This window comes from Dasypus novemcinctus, chromosome 30 (assembly GCF_030445035.2).
Source record: "Dasypus novemcinctus isolate mDasNov1 chromosome 30, mDasNov1.1.hap2, whole genome shotgun sequence".
Classification (NCBI taxonomy): Eukaryota; Metazoa; Chordata; class Mammalia; order Cingulata; family Dasypodidae; genus Dasypus; species Dasypus novemcinctus.
The window spans coordinates 34,014,751-34,031,892 of NC_080702.1; the positions used below are offsets into that span (position 1 = coordinate 34,014,751).

At 39.1% G+C, this 17,142-nt stretch overlaps 1 protein-coding gene across 1 annotated transcript; it reads left to right on the forward strand.

The window, feature by feature from the left end:
- The first annotated feature begins 14,688 nt into the window (after window positions 1-14,688).
- On the forward strand, window positions 14,689-15,054 carry LOC139437886 (endogenous retrovirus group K member 25 Pro protein-like). The gene has a single exon (XM_071212783.1). The coding sequence runs from the start codon at window positions 14,689-14,691 to the stop codon at window positions 15,052-15,054; it is 366 nt and encodes a 121-aa protein (XP_071068884.1).
- The last annotated feature ends 2,088 nt before the right edge of the window (window positions 15,055-17,142 follow it).

Genomic DNA, 17,142 nt, shown 5'->3' on the forward strand with positions numbered 1-17,142 from the left:
TTGCATTTATTTTATTAGTAGTTGGGCTCATCATATTTTCTTGGGTTAATTGATCTTAGGAATATATCGTTTGATGATTTGCCTTTTATGACTTCCACTATTTTTCTATTCACTTTTTAAGAATATTGTAGTTAGTGGGATTAACAAGAACTTCATCAAAAATTCATTTTATCATGATGTTGCTTGTTCTAAATATTGTTTACAACATATGTGTTGTATATATATGTATCTAAATAAATAAATAACAGCATGAAATTTCAGTTAAAGTAGAATTTATGTATATTTTCTTTTATTCTGTATGCCTTTTGGGCCATGTCTCCCTAATCTACAGTTTGATAAATAGATATGCTAATTTTCCTACTTTGAATTTTGCTCTGAGAAAAAGAAAGTTTTTGGCTCAAGTAAGAAGTAGATTACCTCAATTTTATATTCCAAAATTAATTACTTTCACCACCAATCAAACTATATTGGTTTTCAAGACCAGCTTAATAATGCAGGAAATATTCATTTAAACACAGATAATTTCTCCATTTTCTATTCTATCCTAGTGATATATCCATATCTTCCAATGCCATTGCCACACTGTTTAAAATATTGTGCCTAATTAGAAACTGCAATTATTGGTTTTGCTAAGTTTTATTCTCCCCTTAGTGTTCTCAATTATTTTCACTAATTTCCTGAATTAACCATGCTTCCAAAAACCTCTTAAACTACGTTAACATTAACTTTATAAATACCTGCTTTTTTAAGATATTTTATAGTAAAATACACACCACTCAAAATTTTCCATTTTAAGCACCATTAAGTGTACAATGCTGTGGTATTAATTACATTGACATTATTGTGCTGCCATCACCAATACCTGTTACCCAAAGGTTTCCATCATCTCTAACAGAAAATCCTCACCCACTAAAAAACAAATCTCTCTTCTTCATCTCCTCATCCTTTGGGTACTGGTAACTGGTAATCTACTGATTGTGTTAGCTTTTTCTAATCAATCAATTTTATTGATACATATTCCTAAAGCATACAATTCATCAAAAGTGTACATTCAATGATATTTGGTATAATCACAGATTTGTGCATTCATTGCTTCAATCACTATTAGAACATTTTCATTATTTCAGTAAGATTAATACTAAATTTATAGAACATTTATAGACTATTGACATTGTTGCAATATTTTTAAGAGGAACCGGAGATTGAATATGAGACCTCATACATGGGAAGCAGGTGCTCTACCACTGAATTAAACTCACTTCCCTGTTTTTAGTGCTTTTAAATTCCTGAATAGAGCTTATGGTCTTGCTCACAAGAAACAGAGCAATTATTTACAGTTTAATTTATAGAGGAATTTACAGTTAATAAATTTCTTAATAATAATTATTAATCATATGTATTATTGCTTATATTATAAAATATAAATGAAATTGCCAATATTTACCATTCCTAATATTAGGAATTTATTATGCTGTCATATCTATTTATTTATTTATTACTAATTATTTATTTATTATTTATTACTAATATTATTTATCACTAATATTATTTATTTATTATTAATAATATTAATAATATTTATATATTTATTATTACTATTAGGAATTTATTATGCTGTCATATCTATTTTCCCATAAAGCTTTAATGAATTATTGACACTATCTTTAAATGCCATTAATAGTTGTATGTATTTGGTTGACCATTTCCTTATCAACTACAAATACTTCGCACATTTTCTCTTGAGTTTCCCATGTGAACCATCTTACTTCCCACAAAAATTGTGCTTTGCTTCTTTCTTTCCATTCTTTTCTGCCTGTTATTTTATTGCATTATCTGATAGTCTAACAATTCCAGTAATGTACAAAGCAATTCTGGAATTAACAAACATTATCCTTACCCTTGATTTTAATAGGAAGGCTCTTTGTTTAGGGATTCTTCAAGCAAATTCCATCCCACAATACATGAGGTGTATGATATTCTGCTGCAGCCAACGTGGCTAATAGTTTGGTGCATTCAGATCTGGAACTGGGAGAGTATCTGAGAGTGCAGATCAGCCCCTAGGTGGGATGATCCTTCCATTCCTGACACTCAGCCACTTGCTATTTGGATTCACAGTCTATGCCTAAAGCAAAATTTAAGTTCTGATTTTGAGTGGGTTTTTGTTTTCTTGGGTTTAATCTTATTAAGAAAATACTCTTCTCCTAAATAAATATATTCAGTTAAATGCTCAATTTTCTTAAGTGCTTTATCTACTTCTCTGAGTGTGATTTTTTTATCCTGGAAAAAAAGTGAAGATATATTTTCTGCTTGACTTTTATCATAACTATTATAATCCTTCTTTTTCTATATTGTGGAAGATTTTCCTAATAGGTATTTCATTTTTTTTCCCATGTCGACTGTACCATCTTACTCCCTTGTAAAATGGGTTTACAAGACACATTTTAAGAAAACAATGACAACTTGAAAGTCAAAGTATACAATTAGTATGCAATTAGTTATAAAAATACTCAAGATTACTGAAGTTAATAACCAAAAATAATCAGAGATAAGTATTTTATATATGGATGAGGATAAAATGCATCATTAGGATCCAAGGGGTAAATTCTCAATAATAAAAGGTTCAAATCATCAAAAAGAAATAGCAATTCTTATAAATATATGAAGATATAATACCCTCAAATAATAAACAATAAAGAGAAACAAGGTGTAAAATTAGGCACCATATGAGAAAGTTCAACATCTCTCTCTCAAACAAATGACAACATATATGTACTAAATATAAAGCATATTAGGAAAGAGTTTAACAAGTTCAATTTATTGAGCACATTAGGAAACTTTTGTTCAACTGTTGAAATGTACAGAAAGCAATAGCTATTAGTGTGCTAATCAAACCAGAAAAAAAGGACACTTGAAATAAATGCAGAAGACTCATTCTTCTTGGAATTTAAGTTGCCATGTAATTTAAATGAATGGAATTTTCTTCACCTTGGGAAATTAGTTCTTAATAAAGGAAGTAAAACTGTACACAAATCAACAAGAAAGATGAAAAGAATAAGGGTCATTTGAAGGGAGGACAACTGAAGATCTTAATTAAATATTAATGCTAATAGGATTGTAATATCTTAATTAAGAAATGGGTTACCAGACCTTTTAGACATCATGACACTTTTCCCTTTAGCATATACTAAAGTGTTTCCAGTCCTATTCTGTATAGTTAGAGATCACCATCCACGTCATCAATTTTCTTCTCACAAAAGTTCCTGCCTTGCCTGATTCTTCCATCAACTGGTCTCTGAGGCTCTTCGCAGTTTGTTGATCTTGGAAAATGGCAGATCCATAACTTGGGGTAGAACCTTAGACTAACTGAATGTCAGTCTTCTTGTGGACTCCTCTCACTCCACAGATGCCGTACCCCTGAGCCTCACCCATCCATATCTGCCTATACTTTGGAAATGAACTGTTGAACAGATATATCATTTAGTCAGAACTACTCTAACTTCAACCTGATGTCCTTAATCCTGACATTATACAAATGACTTAATAATGTGTTAATATGGAGAAATCATTTTTGTTTCCAGATATAAAGAATAAATTAAAAATTCTACATGAAGTTTTCCGCTCATTATACTTTCTTTTGTAAATATTATCATCTTCCACCATGCAGAATTCAGTCATAATCTTCAAAAGCCTTTCAGCTCTTTCAGGATTAGCTAAGATTTTTAAACTTCAGAAGAGCTCAACTAGAAAGAGTCCACTTGTTCTTTTATCCCTAATTTGGTCATTTTATTGAATTTGAAGATAACCATGAATTGAGTCTGCTGCCTAAATATAACTCCACATTCCATTCAGGTTTCAGACTAAGAACTACCAGTATGTTCTGGCCTTGGTTTTTGCTATTGAAGAGATCAACAGGAACCCCCATCTTTTACCCAACATTTCTTTGTGATTTGTTCTCTATAATTCACTACACAGTGAACAGAGTACTTCGGAGAGTGCCAACGTTTGAGAATCAGGGCTATGCAAAGATGTTCCTAATTATACCTGTAAGAAAGGCATCAACCCTGTAGCAGCCCTTTCAGGAAAAATATGAGCAGTTTCTGCTCAGATTGGAACACTGCTGGAACTCTACAAAATTCCACAGGTGAGTCCACTGGAGGGGAGGGAAAATGAATTAATGTTTCCTTTGCTATTTTTAGGGATCCTTAAAAGAAAAGACAAAATGAAGAAACTGTGTTTATACATGTCTCAAAGGGTACAGTCAGTATACAGAGACATGGTTGGATGTTCACGTGTCCTTTTCTAGAACATAAGTGAAACCAAGTGAGGAAGAGACAAAGGAATTTCCTAGACCACTGGGACTTATCAATTAATTCCCATTATGCTCACAGCGATTGGGAGATTATTAGGAAATAAGAAGAGCAGATCTTGCCGTCTACCTTTTTAAAACATTTCTTAAAATGCATCAAGACTGAGCTTGGGGTTCTGACCAATCCTCTTTCTCATACTGACTCTTCTTCTCCTTCCCCTTTAGCTTGCTTATGGCCTTTATGACACCTAGTTGAGTGATGATGACAAGTTTTCATCTCTTTATCAGATGCCCCCCAAGGACAAAACTCTGGCTCTTGGCATGGTTTCATTGATGCTTCATTTCACCTGGACCTGGGTGGGACTGGTCATCTCAGAAGTCTAGAAACATGTAAAGTTTCTATAGGACTTGAGATAAGAGATGGACAAAAGGGAGTCTGTGCAGGCTTTTTGAAAATGGTCCCTGTCACTGAGAGGGCATATTCCTCAAAAGACTGATGACATCATTTACACATCAGAAAATCATCAGTGACTGTGATTGTCATTTATGGTGACTCTGACTCACTTTTGGGATTGAGCTTTTGGGGATGGAGATTCTTAGTGATAGGGAAAGTTTGGGTCACAATCTCACAATGGAATTTTACAATCAGTGAGATAAACATTTTATTGACTCATTCTATGAGGTCCTCATTTTTTAACACCACCCTACTGATATGCCTGTTTTCAAAATTTTCCTCCAGATGGTTAAACCTTCAAAATACCCAGAAGACTTTTATCTCACTAAATTGTGGTACATCTATTTTGATTGCTTCATTTCTGAATCTGACTGCAAAACGCTGGAGAACTGTCCTCCCAATGCCTCTGTGGAGTTTTTCCTTGATGCTTATTTGACAAGGACATGAATGAAGGAAGCTATAATGTGTATTATGCAGTGTATTTTGTTGTTCAGAGCCTTCATGAAATGCTTCTTCAACGAGTAGAAATGCAGTCAGTGTAAAATGGAGAAGGGCAGGTGGTTGATCCCTGGTTGGTAATACACCTTCCATTGAACAGCATGTGTATTTCAGAACATGTCATAATAATGATTTTCTTGCTTTTGAGCATATGCTCAAGTTAGGAATTTTAGGGTTGTTTCTCCAAATGTGCAAGAGTTTATTTACTAGTTCACTTTCTAAGAGGTAAATCTAGCCTTAAGTAGAAATGGCCATGAAGAGGAAGGTGCCAATGGCAAGAAGAGAATGAGTTATTAATAGACATTAATGCTTCATGTTACTAAGGACCTCGGCATATTGCCTACCCAATGTTTTTAATATAAAATACCTAGACTTCTTCCATGAAGCACTTGAATGACATTGGAGATAAACTAGTTATTGAATTATTTCTACACACTGTGTTGGATATTGTATATCAATTATATCATTTAAATCTGCAACCTCTTAAAGTATTGATGACCTTGCTTTGGTAGAATTCAGTTACTAATTGAGAGTGGTTAGATTTGATATTTACATTAAGGTTCATATACATCCCACACTCACAGAATTTTTCTTGTGTTTGGAGTTTTCCTCTGAAACTTAGTATTTTATAAATGATATGATATTTTAGTCCTCCATCCAGTTTCTTTTTTTTTAAATTTAGTTGAAAATTAATAATAAAGTTGCCTTAGGAAGCAGGGATTAAAGAGGATCGAAGATGTTCCCACCTTGGTGTTTTGCCTTAATCAGAGGGCACAATTCCTCACAGGTGTGTCCCTTTCAGCTGCACCCATTTCTGAAGAACATCCAAATTAACAATTCTGCTAGAGACCCAGCAAATTTGGATAAGGAAAGGAAATTGGAAGCCTGGTATGGTTTTCTTAACTTTTGGAATTTTCCAGGAAGTTTTGGATGTAAAAAGTAGGGCATGTTGACTCAGATGTACCACTGGATCTACAATTGTCTGTATCTGGGGAGGTGATAGAGTGGACCACAGGATTTTGGGAGGTGGCTAGGACAAGGTCACTGTGCTTCCTAGTACACCAAAATTAAAAAAAAAAATGTCTTGTTGTGGTGGCTTTATTAGTCAAGGTCCTCTAAGGAAATGAATAAACCATAGATACCTGTAAATAATATGAGATTTAATAAAATTCTCTCAAGTGACCATGGGGATGCACAAGTACAGATTGCACAGGCAGACTGCAAACAGGGCCTCCAATGAACCTCCCATGGAGGTCCTTGATGAGTTCCCAGGAGTTGCTGACTCCCCAAAGATGACCTGGGAAATTGTCTCTGAATGCTGAAGTAACTTCCTGTTTTAAAACATTCAGCTGATTGAATAAAACCTGACATCTTATCAATTAGTTTGATTTATATATTTAAACAATCTAATGCCTGGGGAATTAAAACCACAGCTGTTAATAACATGTATCTGATTTTCTTTCCAGACTCCCAACTTTGTATGCAGTAAGAAGTGTTTTCCTGGATTCAGGAAAACATTTCAGGAGGGAAAGGCTATCTGTTGCTTTCTTTACATCCCCTGCCCAGAGAATGAGATTTCCTATGAGACAGGTAAGTATGTGTCCACAAGAATCCCCACCTCTGCTTTATATACCCATTTCATATAAGGTATTGTAAAGAATCTGGAGGAACACTGCAGAAACAAAATTCTTCTTTCCTTTGTTTAGTAATTTCATTTTTATAATAAAAAATATTTTCCTCTGAAATGATACCCTTTCTCTGCCCTGAACTATCTTATTTGAGTCATTGTTCAGACATATTTGAAGTCTGAGTAGTTTCTAGGAAACCCCTTTGTTGACCTCAACAAATTAATATACCTAGAATTTAAAACATGGTTTTCAAGTAACTACTTTCCGTCTTGATTGAAAGCATGTTTAGATAATATTTAAGTAATATGTTTTAACCTTCCTCAGTTTATGTGCCTAAAACTGTTCATGCACAGAGCTGAGGCACAGAAACTTTGGGAATGATTTTAGATATATTTATATCTATTCTGTACAACATGAGGATGAAGCAACATACCCTTCATGAGTTTTTGTTTCTGCTCTTCTCTAGTTCACAGGTAATTAGGGAGAACATCATTTAGTTTCTGTTTCCATGTTTAAAGCATGCAATAAATGTATGAACAGGGACCTACCAATCAGCATCTTTATTGGGATGAGGGGGCTCATGGAGCTCTTCATAAAGGCAGGGGCTTAGTATTATGTAAGATGAGCGAAAGGAGAAATAAAGTCTTGGTCAAATAATTTAAATGAAAAGAAAAGGAAATCACAACTGCTTAATATATTCAGGATTCAGAGAAATTCAATTCAATGTAGTAGGATCATGCAGAATATTGGGGATGGGATTTGAGACATGATGCAGAAAATTCTTTAATATCACTTTCATAATATAATTAACATATAGAAATTATTTATATTCTTGATAATAAATGCTAGAATCACTTCTATAGTGGGAAATTTCTAATTTTCTTTAGGCAATTAATATGTAGTTTAATTCCCTCAAGTGCTTATTGTTATTTCAGTTTTTTGAGACATTTTGAGCTGATGATATAAACTGGCATTTAGTCAGTTTGGGAAAATGATTCATGTACACATTGGGTATAAGGTAATTTTGAGTAAAAGTTCCATGTGCACATGTAAAAGGTAAGTTTGAGTAAATGTTCCATGTGCACCAATACAATTCCCAGAAATTTGGAGTTTAAGAAACACACTATTAAACTGTTGGAGTCGACAGACCCAAAGGGTATCAGGAATGAAAGACAAAGAGAGATTGGAATCAGGGGCTCTGAGAGCATTGAAGCCTCAAGCTCATAAGACAACTTTATTGTTTACAAGGGGCTCTTCATATACCATAGTGTACATGTTCAAGAAGCAGGCAAAGGTAGCCTAAGTGCCAATAAGCACAAACATAGCACAAACATAGCGTACGTGTCATTAAGGGGCAACACATATTAACTATCATCATTACCCATAGTCTAAGGAATTTTAAAAAATCTTATCTCAAGGTACAAAGTCTATGTGTTCTATTCACTACAAAAGGTATGAGCTCATTTTGTCTTTCAGCCTTTAACAGCTTCAACCAATTTGCTGGGAACTCTTAATGACCACATTCTTAGGTTGCAAGTGTAGCCATGGAGACAGCACCAGCATGGAGACAGCATGTCTCTCCTTGAGAGGCCACTGTGCCTCAGTTTCCAACATTTCCCCCTTTTGGTTTTAGTCGAGGTGACCATACCTGTCTTAGGTTGCCCTCCTCTGAGAGTCTTACCCGTCATTGACTACCAGCCAAGCTCTTTGACTTGGGGAAATTATTGAAGTGCTTTTGCTAGCACCAGATTATTTGCATGTCCCACGGCTGTTAGGCTTTGCAATTTTCTTCGAAAGCACTGCCCAGCACAGGTGAGAATCATGAGCAACAGAACAAATATGATTAGCTCCTATTCCTAAAGCTGATAGGAAATGCTGTTATTGCCACCAATTTACTGGACTAAATTTTGTAATATGTGAAATCATATCAGAGAAAATATCCTCATCATTGGCTAGATGCATTCGATCTTGAGACATTTCTAATATTTTTTCTTTGTAATTCCATCATTTCTAGAGATAGAGATATTACTTTTATGGCCTAATAAATGATTCTCAATTTTTTCCATACTCTATCTGATGAATTATATGCAGAGTCATACAGAAATTACTTTCATTCCAACCACACCTCAATCCCCTTAACACATTTAAATTATACAATTGATCTCCAATATGCAAAACAGCAGATTATAAATCATTAACCCAATTATTTAACTGTTCACCAGTGTGCTCTTGGCTATGTCACAAATCACTAGCATTTTTCATTCTTAATAGTTATCTTACCAGTTATGAAAATAAATGGATCTCCTACACAGGCTTTAAAATGATATGTTTAAGGATCAAATACTGTCCTGTCCACTAATTCTTTTGCAGGTTATGACTATGAGTGCCATTAGTCCAAGGGGCCGGTATCCATTTTCCTTTGTGATGTTAACAGTTCCTGTCACAATAGCATAAGGAGAGAACACACAGGCCCAAAGTCCATAGGCATACACAAGCTGCAAGTTCACAGTTTCAGGATTTGTAAAGTTAATATAATGCATGGCAGCAATTGAAAATTTTTATGATTAAAGTTAATGTGATGCATGGCAGCAATTGCCACAGGTCTCAATGAAGTATTTTAATCTCTGGCCATATTTCCACATTTCCCCCTTTTTGTTTTAGTAAAGTAATGAATACAGCTCCAGTGGGTTTGAATAGTGCATCTGAGGGCTCATTCCTCTCAAGAGAAGGAGGGATCTGATGTTACAGTCATTGGGGTAAGCATGAAGGAACTTATGGGGGATGTCTATGAGCTGCTGGCGAGTAACAGGCAGCTAGAACTGCTGGGCTAGGCACCACAAGGCTTGGTACTCATGATGTTCACCTTTCTGGTGGAGCCACTCTGCCTTTTCTCAGGTTTCAGGGGTAGGCCCTGGATCTTCACAAACACATCTGAATCAACAGTCCTAAAAGAGATGTTAGTGATGTGGGCAGGAACATGACAGACAGTTACCTGTTACTACTAACATGTATCCCAGATGTTTTTTCATAATTTGAGGGTGATTTACAATAGTCCATCTTTTCTGTCTTGTTTTTAGTATTTGCAATCTACCCCTGGATAGAGATGGCAGTCTTTAGAGTGTCCAGATACTATTGAGTTAAATCTTTCACTTTTAGCAGGACCTCCTATGCTGCACACAATTGCCTTTTTATATTGTACTTTTGGTCTCCTTCCAGAATTGTGATTAAAACCCAAGGGTTACTTGTTTAGAGTTTTGCTTTTGCCACAAATGTCACCCAAAGCCAATATGGGTGCTTGCTACATCCAATTCATAGGCTAAGTTAATGTCCACAATTTACCTTCCTTTTATTATTATTTAAAGCAGCTTGCTGGAGGTTTTCCTACTTCCATGAAGGACTTTTCCCAATTAATACAATGATTTTAACATTTGAGCTAAATGAGGGATGAAAGATTTTTAGCACTTCAACATTACAAACTCTATTAACATGAGAAAACATTGCATTCCATCAGTTATAACAAGAGGGCATAGTTTTATCCCACCCAACCAAACCACATTTAGGAATTTGATAGAGCACCAGGGACTTTGCAGCCTGTCCCAATTGTTTGCTTAGTTCAGGCTCTTAAGATAAGATAGTGTTGTCTCTGATGTTTCTTTTCCTTCTGAAAAAAGGATTACTGGTTAACATAATGTCATCAGTCAAGTTTCAGCCACTGATTTTTTCTATGCAGGTAGATTATTATCCCCATGCCAGGACAGATGGTTGGGTTATGCACACAGCTTTGGGGAGGCACTGCAAAAGTCCATTGTTGACTTTTCTACTGGTAGGAGAATGCAGGCAGGCTTGACTTGCCTAAGGAAATACTAAAGAAAGTCTTACCACATTTTAAAACAAAGTGATAGCAACGCAGCTGGATATTAATTTTTTGCAGCAAACTAGCAATATTTGTAACTGCTGCATACTACAATGTTGTTATTTTAATTTATGATAAGAGGTTGTTTCTGTGACACATACCTTTTTATAATAATGAAAACCATAATTAACCACATTGTACTTCTGTTTAATATTATGCTAAAATATTGGTAAATTTATACACTCTTAAGTATTCATTCAGGTTTTGTCCCACACTCTACTCCTTTCTAATAATCATTTTGTCTTAAGACAAAATCATCTCCTGTTTCCTTAACAATAAAAACACATTCCATATATCCTACATACTAAGTTACCAGGCAAACTTCTTACAACATATAATTGCCATCAACACTAAATGAGCTTGTTAAAATAATGGACTTTTCTTCACTTTAAATACTTAGTAGCATGCAATACGAGAAACAGTCCCCTAGAAACTAGTTTGCAGGGAAGACTAGCTGCCAACAAGTTTTCCTGTTATAAAATTACCTTTTATTATTATTATCAATTCAGTTTTATATATATTTAATAATGACTTTTTGGAATTAGCCATTTAAATACTTTAATTTAAACAAACAATGCTTTGTTAAACTTCTTATAATTATTTATAACCATAAAGATTATAATTATATTATTTTAAGACAAATTTTACCTTCGCAGAACACATTCCCTTACTTAAAGTTACCACAATACCTTCTACAACTTGCCACATGCATTTTAAGTTCCAAGAGTTTATGAAAAATTAGCCATCCTACTTTAAGATAGAACACACTTTTAGAAAAAACTTATTAAATTTCAGTCAACTTTCCCACAAACTTTTAACCTTTATTAATATTCATTTAAGTTTTACATCCTTCATTTTATCCTGTGAAGAAAAATAAACTATTCATTTCAATCTAGGGAAGAATAACTTTTTATGAAAAGACTTACAGTAATTTTGTTAATCAAGACTTACAATTTTTAGCATTGTAGAGATCTTATTAACATATAAACTTATGTATTAATATAAATGCTTATTTAATTTTTTAGCCATTTGAATAGAGCTCTTTTAAAAATTTTTACCTATTAATTTATATTACCATCTGGAGGTATCAAAATATACACTGACATTGAACAAATAGACAAACACAAAATGATTACAACACATTAACAGGAACATACAGTTTACAATGGACTCATAATTCTTACTTTATTGGTATAACTGCTTTTAAGTCCTCTGTTATATCACACCTTAGATTGTACTTTTAAAGATTTCTTTTGGAATCCATGTTGCCTGTAACATGCAAGCTTGTGCTTGGAAACATTGTTATCAGTTATCAGCAATCAGTAAATGAGGGCAAGCATGCAAAAGTTTGGCTCTCAGAACTGGCCGCCTCTGAGGTCTGAGGCACGAAATACGCCTCCCTTGGTTGGCCCCTCGCGACGAGGTATGCACCTATGCCTCCCCGCAGGGGAAACTCACGCAAGCCTCCTCATACCACCTCCATCTGGGCCAATCTCAGGGCCTCCTACCTCGTAAAGACACGCCTGCTCTCTTCCACCTATCAGCGAGCTATCCAGCTCAGCCCTCTCAAATTTAAGATCTCCCTACTAACTACTGACCAGCCTAGTAGACGAGTTCTGCTTCTATGCCCTTATAAGGTAACAACAGCTAATCTAGCCTATCAGAACCCAATCACCCTCCACCAATCCCCTCTCTTCATACTCTATAAAACTGCTTGTACTTCCTCAATAAAGAAGACCTGCGCCATCCACCTCATCTCCGCAATTGTCCTTTGAGTCACTGTGCGTCCTCTCACGCCTGCACCTCCCCACCCTGAACCCCCTGTCTAGAGAAGCGGGGGCTCCTCACCTCATTTGGCGCCCAACATGGGGCACCCCATGGGGCCTGGCTTCGACCACTCGCCATCGTCCAGGAGCAGGTAAGGACCCCTCCGGGTGCACCTCCCCTAGCTAGCATGGGGAGCTCACTCTCCTGGCAGCAAAGCCCGCAGGTTCGGGCCCTTGTCGCCCTCTTAGACTGCCACAGATGTAAAGTCTCAGCCCATCAGCTTCAGACCTTCTGGGACCTCCTTCTTCCCTTTAACCCGTGGCTTACCACCACCAACCTCTGGGACCCAGACACTTATCGTGTGCTCATAGATCAGGTCACCTCTGCCATGGAGCATGAAAATAAGCGTTTCCCTCCTGGCCTCATTCCTACCCTCATCACCATTCGCTCCTGCCTCCAAGGAGCCACTCCTCCTGCCACGGCTTACAGCTGCGAGGAGGCCAACCCCACTGATGACAGGGATGACGACTCCGTCTCCCTCGTGTCCCAGCTTAACAATCTCTTAGAGCCCGTGCAGCCGCAGGCGCTCTCTCCTAAAGTACAAAATCTTGAGCCATCGGCACCTCCGCTTAAGCATCAAGATGGCGCATTTCCGCCTTCTTCCCCATCCGAGCCCAAACATGGCGCACTTCCACTTTCTTCCCCACTCGCCGCGCCCAAGGACCCAAGCAGCCACCCCCCATCTCCTCTCCCGGGGAAGGCGCCACCTCCCTCTGCAGCAGCTACATCACTCTACCCTGAACTTCCTGCTGCCGCAGCACAGGAAGTCCCCAACTTCCCCCACCCTCCCTGTCTGCAGGGCGGGGCCACCACAACCACCCCGTTTGCTCAGGCAGCTAGCACCTGCCTAGGACTAACCAACCCATACCCACACGCCGGCTCCTCCATGTCTGCCCCTTGGCCATTCCCCACCAGTCTCGAGTCGCAGACAAATAATAATTCCCCATCATTTACTGCTGCGCACTTCCAAATGATGTGTCAGGAGCCTTTACCTCTTCCCGCCCCGAGCGGCTCCGCTCAGCCTTCAGCTGGCTTCCCCCAGCTCTTCCCCCTCAACATCCAACAGACTCCACAGCGCCCCCTCCCTTGGTACCCCCATGAATGCGCAGAGGTCAAACGCCTCAGGGAGGCAGTGAAAGAGGATGGTCTCGGCAGCCCATATGCCAGACAGCTCCTCGATGACATCTCTCTTCACTTAAATCTCCCTTACGATTGGCTCTCTGTTGCCCACGCCATCCTAACTCCTGGTCAATTTGTCAACTGGCGCGCGCATTTCCAGAACCAAGCCAAACTCCAGGCAGCCAACCTGCAGAACGGTGTCCCCTTCCCGGCTGAGGCTTTCTTAGGCACCGGGCCTTTTGCCAACCCTGGAGTATAACCCCGGGTGCCTGCCGCCTTTTGGGATCAATGCTGTTCAGTTGCCTTGCGAGCCTTTCAAAGCTGCTCGGCTATTAAGACTGATGGTCTTGCTAAACTTACCCAAAGGAAGGACGAGGACTTCTCAGCCTTCATTTCATGAGTCCAAGAGGCCTGTGAACGAAAATTAGAAAATGATCAGGCCCGCCGAGCCCTCGCTAGGGAACTTATCCTAGAAGGGGCAAACTCGGCCTGCAAGCAGGCCATCTTGCCTGTGCGTGATAAAGACATACATGAATGGATATTGGAGTGCAAAGACTTGGATCAAACCACCCAAGTCCTAGCCACCACCCTAGCCACCTCCATAAACCATTCCACCCAGAACCTCGCCGACACCTTGGCCTCATCCCTGGCCGAGGCCCTCTCCCTTACCGGAGGCTGCTTTAAATGCAGGGAAATGGGCCATTTCACCTGCGACTGCCCCCAAGGACCCCGCCCTTCTAACCATCGGCCTCCAGGGCCTTCCACTCCTTGCCCAAGGTGCGGGCGTGGCTATCACTGGGCCAGAGACTGCCGGTCATGCACAAATAAGAGCGGCAAGCCTTTAAACTTCCAAGGGGGCAGGCCCCAGCCCCACAACCAAGGGGTCCCCCCCTAGCCCCACAACCAAGGGGTCCCCCCCAACACGCAAACCACCAAAGCCATGATGTGGTCCATCCCCATCCACCAAAATAAACCTCTTCTAGCCATAAAAGTTGGAGGAAAAGGTGGAGGGCAATGGTTTCATGGCACCCTTGACTCTGGAGCTGAAGTCTCCTGTTTCCCCATTTGTTATGAACACCTATGGGAAACCATACCGGGTCCTCCCATACAAGGTGCCACTGGGGAAGCGCCCTCCCGAAAGACTAGGAAATTAATTCCATGGGAGGACGAAGATGGACAGAAAGGGCTATTTCAGCCTCTCATTGTGCCAGAACTCCCTACTATTCTATGGGGCCATGATATCCTCGAACAAAGCGGTGCTATCATCTCCACCGAGCACCCTGGGTCTACGGAGCGCCCCCAATTCTAAGCGCCATTGCTCGTAATTTACCACCTCAACCCGTTCCTCTTCAATGGGACACAGAGGAACCTATCTGGGTTGAGCAATGGCCTCTCCCATCTCATAAATTGGAAGCTTTAAAGTTATTAGTACAAGAGCAGCTACACCTGAAACACATAGAACCCTCTGTTAGCCCATGGAATTCCCCAGTCTTTGTCATACACAAAAAAGACAAACAGGCATACCGATTCCTCCATGACCTACGCGAGATAAATAAGCATATAAAACCAATGGGTTCCCCGCAACTGGGGCTACCTCACCCATCAGCTATTCCCAAAAAATACCACATACTTATTATTGACATCAAAGACTGTTTCTTCTCCATACCACTGCATCCTAATGACCGCAAAAAGTTCGCCTTCATGGTTCCATTGCCCAATCATCAAGGGGCTAATGCTAGATATCAATGGGCCGTGTTACCGCAAGGTATGAGAAACAGTCCAGCAATGTGCCAAAATTATGTCAATCAGGCCATTGAACCTCTTAGATCCTCATATTACATCATCCACTATATGGATGACATCCTCATCGCTCACAGTGAAGAAGAAATGCTAATCAAAGGGCTAAACCAATTAAAATTAAACCTCCAACAAATAAACTTAACCATCACAGAAGAAAAGGTACAAAAGGTAGCCCCATTCACATTTCTTGGATACCGAATAACCTCCCATATAAACCCCATATCACCCCAACTCGAGACTCCGGAAGCTCTCACTCTTACCGAGCTGCAACAGCTTTGCGGGCATATCAATTGGATTAGAACCTCCATCCCTATCACTACACAAGACCTTGACCCCCTTTTCCAGCTGCTTAAAACACCTGGACACCCTTCCAATATAATTCATAAAAAGATTAAAATCACCCCAGCTGCCAAACAAGCCATAGAAAATGTGTCCCAGGCTTTGTCGAAAGCAGTTATCAATAGATATAACCCTGAGGAACCAATCTTAGCTCTAGTCCTCAAAACCCTAGGCACCCCAATGGGAGTGTTATGGCAAAATGGGCCTCTTCTTTGGGTGCATTTGTCTAAATCTCGCATTCCAAAGCTCCTGCCACTAATACAGGCCTTTATATCCTTGGCATCAGACCTTGTCACTTTGTGTAGGCAAAGGTACAATGTAGAACCTGCACGAATTATATGGCCATTAAATAAAGAACAAACTACCACACTCTTGCAGGAGAACTATAGCATGCAAGTGCTCAAGGAACAGTATACTGGGGACTTTGACACACATTACCCTTCAAGCAAGTTGTTGCAAGGCCTTACAGGCATAAAGTTAATGGAACAAAACCATGCATTCCCTTCTGGAGCGCCTATTCCTCATGCCACAGTAGTATTCACTGATGCATCCAAACGTGGATTTGACTTTGTAGCATATACAACCAACAAATGCACACCCTCATATCAGGCCTATAAGTTAACTAATTCAGTCCAGAGGGGTGAGCTACATGCAATCATAGCAACCCTTCAAACATTTAGTCAGGAACCACTTAACATATTTTCAGACAGCCAGTATGCCTGCCAGGTTTGTAAAACCATAGCGTACTGCACCTTCTTCCCCACAGACTCACCTCTAGATGCAGCCCTGGTTGACCTAAAAAAGGCCCTGGAGCATAGACATCACCCCTGGTATATCAGCCATGTTAGAAATCATACCTCACTTCCAGGAGCTATAGCAGAAGGAAACCATTTGGTTGACTTTTAGTCTCGGCACTCCTAATGCAACAATTGACCATTGATCCCATCAGTCAGGCAAAAAATCTGCATGTGCGCTTTCATTTTTCAGCTGTGTCTTTAAAGCACTTACTCCCTGACGTACCTTTAGACACATGCAAACACCTAGTGCGCCTTTGCAAAACCTGCGCACCATTCTTACCATTGGGACCCCTACAACCTCAAGGGGCTAACCCCCGAGGCCTGAAGCCCAATGCACGCTGGCAAATGGATGTCACCCACATCCCAACATTTGCTAGGCTAAAATATGTACATGTCATCATAGATACTTATTCTCATTTAACTTATGCGGCAGCTTTGGCCAGTGAAAAGGCTAGGCACTG